This window comes from Solanum tuberosum, unplaced genomic scaffold (assembly GCF_000226075.1).
Source record: "Solanum tuberosum cultivar DM 1-3 516 R44 unplaced genomic scaffold, SolTub_3.0 scf00124, whole genome shotgun sequence".
Classification (NCBI taxonomy): domain Eukaryota; kingdom Viridiplantae; phylum Streptophyta; class Magnoliopsida; order Solanales; family Solanaceae; genus Solanum; species Solanum tuberosum.
This window is the reverse complement of record NW_006239049.1, coordinates 1,051,205-1,055,389: the sequence shown is the minus strand read 5'-3', so window position 1 is coordinate 1,055,389 and position 4,185 is coordinate 1,051,205. Positions and strand designations below refer to the sequence as shown.

Here is a 4,185-nt window from a genome sequence, read left to right as displayed (position 1 = left end):
AATTCCTTTGTGGGTTACTTTACCTGGGTTACCGGTGGGATACTGGTCAAAGGATGCTCTAAGTAAGGTCACTAGTGCGATTGGAAAACCTCTCCATATGAATAATTTTACAGCTGATATGACACGGATTTCTTATGCGCGGATTTTGGTGGAGGTCGATGTGGCTCAACCTTTCCCAGACAACATTGATATCTCGACCCACTATGGGGAATTTTAACAATCAGTGGTGTATGATTCGCGTCCTAAGTTCTGCTCCAGCTGTATGAAGTTTGGACATGAGCTTTCGTAGTGCTGGAACAAGATTGAAGAGGAATTTCAGGAAAAGAAAAGACGAAAAAGAAGTAACATGAGGAGACCTAAGCTACCTATATGGAAACTAAGGCAGGATCAAGCTACTAATGATGAGAATAGGGTGGTTCAGACTACAATTCCATCGATAGAAGAGACAAAAATGAGGTTGAGTCTAAGGAACCTAAGCCAGAGGCAACATCTGGTTGCTTGATACGATCGAATATCCCAGTCCTTAATAGCTTTCAAAGCCTCGCCATGGAGGCATCCACAAGCACAGGCGTCCCCAAGGGTCTTCACCCACCATGAGATTAGTTACGTGGATTGTTCGGGGGCTGAATCAGTCCTTCAAACAGAAAGAAGTTAGGCTCTTTCTGATTGATAATAAGGTGGATGTGGTGGGACTCATTGAAACTAAAGTAAAAGAGAACAAGACTCAAAACATTACAAATAAATTGGGTACTGACTGGAAACATTGCTGCAACTATCCATTGGGAAAGAATGGCAAAATTTGGTTACTTTGGAGGAATTTAGCTCAAATACAAGTGGAGAAGCTAAGTGAGCAATTCATCTATTGTTCTCTCAGTCATAGTGCTAGTGATATTAAGAGTAAACTCACAGTTGTGTATACCAAGAATGACAGTCCTACCAGAGATCAACTTTGGTTAGAATTGATTGGGATGGGTAGACTAATTCAAGAGTGATAGATTATAGCGGGAGACTTTAACAATGTTTTATCATCAGGTGATAGGTTGGGTTCCTCTGTGTTGCCAGGTGAAACTCAAGACTTCCAAGACTGCATAGTCACATTGAAGCTTACAAAACTGAAAGCCATAGGGTGTCATTATACGTTTTGTAATAAACAGCAGGGTAATAGTAGAGTTTACTCGAAAATAGATTGGGCGTTTGGTAACCTCCCCTGGATGACAACTCATGGTCATGTGGAGGTTGATTACCTAGGAGCTGGTATTTCTGATCATTCCCCTATTCTGATACAAGTGTGCCCTCCTCCTTATTCAAATCCTAAGACATTCAGTTTGTTCAAAACAGTGCTAAATCATCCAGATTTTGGTAGGCTAGTTGACGAAAGTTGGAAGAAGCAGACTCCAGGGACAACAATGGTACGATTATGGCCAAAAACTGAAATATGTGAAATTAGGATTAAAGAATTTGAATTCCTACATGGCATCTTATGGTCAGAAATTGATACAGGCAAGACAAGAGTTAGAGATTGCTCAGAGCAGTTTAGTTATAAATCCCCTATGTCCAAGACTAATAGAAAAGGAGAAACAGCTGCTAGAAGAAATCAGGAAATGGAGTGATGTCGAGACTCTAGTCTTGCAGCAAAAATCTACAGCAAACTAGATAAAAAGTGGAGATGCTAATAAAATGTTTTTTCATGCTCAGGTGAAGATCAGAGAGAGCAAAAACTCCATTACTTCAGTTTATGATAATGCAGGTACAAAGGTGCAGGACCCTTAAATGGTGGAAGCTGAATTTATTAGATTTTATTCAGAACTAATGGGAACAAGAGCTGAAAATCTACCATGTCCTAATGATGCATTCATTAGAGAGGGGCCTTGTCTAATATATGAACAGAAGTGCAGGCTAGTGGTCCCTGTAACTGAAGAAGAGATCATGCTTGCCATCAAGAGTATGCCGACTGATAAGTCTCCAGGGATTGATGGATTTCCAATTGAGTTTTTTGTGAAGAACTGGACAGTAGTAAAACTAGATGTGGTTCAGGCTATCCAAGATTTCTTTCATGTGGGTAAAATGCTTAAAGCCTTTAGTTGTACATCAGTTACTCTTATCCCTAAAATCCCTAATCCTGCCCAGGTAAAAGACTACAGGCCTATAGCTTGTTGCACCACATTCTATAAGATCATTACAAAAATCTTAACGAACAGAATGAAGCTAGTGGTTGATCATATTGTTAGTCCTCCACAATCTGCTTTCATAAAGGGGAGGAGTATTATTGATAATGTACTGATTAGTCATGAAATCCTAAAGTGGTACACTAGGAAAGGGCAATCTCCTCAATGTGTTATGAAGGTAGACCTAAGGAAAGCTTATGATTCCATTGAATGGTGCTTCTTAGAATCAATCATGGCAGAGTTGGGATTTCCTTACTTATTCATAAAGTGGGTGATGGCTTGCATTACTTCAGTATCATACTCATTACTGTTTTTTGGAGGACTCACAGCACCTTTTGAGGGTAAGAAAGGAATCAGACAAGGGGACCCTATGTCTCCTTACCTTTTTGTGCTTGCTATGGAATACATCCAAAAGGAACTCTATCAATTGGATAAAAGCATTGGTTTCGAGTATCATCCGAGGTGTAAAAGGTTGGGGATCACTCATGTTTGATTCGCAGATGACATGTTGCTCTTTTATAAAGCTGAGGTGAACTCTATTTAGATGCTACATGATGCTTTCACAAGATTTTCTAAAGCTTCAGGGCTGCAGGCTAACACAGAAAAAAGTTGTATATATATGACTGGGGTGAAACCTAGGGTGAAATAGGAAATTCTTGGTCAGCTTGGTTATCAAGAAGGTGAGCTACCATTTAAATATTTGGGGGTTCCACTATCCTCAAAGAAACTAACTGAGGCACAATGTTTACCAATAGTTGAAAAGATAACTGCAAGAATTAGGTGTTGGTCAGCTAAATTGTTGTCCTACGCTGGAAGGACTCAATTAATTAGATCAGTTATTTTTGGCATTCAAACATATTGGGGACAAATTTTTCTGTTGCCTAAAAGAATTATGAAGATGATAGAGAGTATTTGTAGAACCTACTTATGGACAGCTAATACTCTGAATTCCAAGAAGGCCTTAATATCTTGGGCAAAGTTATGTAGTCCTACAGTTGCAGGCGGCCAGAACATAATAAATATGGTACTATGGAATCAAGCAACTATTCTTAAGCTACTGTGGGCAGTAACAAAAGAGAAGGAGAGCTTGTGGATAAAATGGTTGCAGGTATATTATATGAAAGGGCAATCTGTTGAAGTATGCTCCATCCCAACAAATGCTACTTGGGTGTTGAGAAAGATTGTTGAGGTTCAAAAAATCATCTTGAATACACAACACTTGCAAGGTGATCTAAATAGCAGGCTAGCACTGATGGTCCACAATGGTAGATTCTCGATCAAAAAGATGTACATTAGCCTACTCCCTATTTACCAAAAGATGCCATGGAAGAGTATTGTTTTGCATCCCATCATTCATCCCAGATTTAAATTCACTTGTTGGCTGGATGCTTGGCAAAGAGTCGCTACAGCTGATAGACTATTGAAAATTGGTATCCATGTCCCTCTTGAGTGTAGCTTCTGTAATAATGCAATGGAGACTGTTGAACATTTGTTTTTTGATTGGACTATCACAAAGGATTTATGGGCACGTTTGCTGATTTGGTTAGGCTTTACAAGAAGTATTGATGGCTGGAAAAATGAACTACTTTGGGTTAATGCTCAAGCTAAAGGTACATCTGGAAAAGGTGCGTTGGTTAGTTGTTATTTCGTCACACTGGTAGCATTGCTCTGGAGGGAGAGGAATAAAATCAGATTTGAACAGGGTCAGCTTCAAGTGGACAAGTTCTTAAGAGAAATTGCCTATCATCTTCATGTGAGAGCTCAAACTCGTCCAAGATGGAAGGCTGCTCTTACCTTGATAGTTGGAATTCCGTAGTCATAGGCTGACACTGGTCATAGTAGTTGTTGATTAGGTTCGAGATAGATTGTTTTGTTTTCTTATACATAGCGTCTGTTATATTCTTTTATATAGTTAGTAAGACTAGTATAGAAGGATGTGGTTAGCAGATTTGAGAAATAGGTGGTCTGCACGTATTTAATGTTGTAATGATTCACTTTAGTTTTGAAATAAAATGTTTCG

The 4,185-nt window shown here is 39.2% G+C and overlaps 1 protein-coding gene across 1 annotated transcript; it reads left to right on the top strand.

Moving 5' to 3' along the window:
* The first annotated feature begins 3,186 nt into the window (after positions 1-3,186).
* On the top strand, positions 3,187-3,981 carry LOC107061218 (uncharacterized). Its single transcript, XM_015310069.1, has one exon. The coding sequence runs from the start codon at positions 3,187-3,189 to the stop codon at positions 3,979-3,981; it is 795 nt and encodes a 264-aa protein (XP_015165555.1).
* Positions 3,982-4,185: the final 204 nt, after the last annotated feature.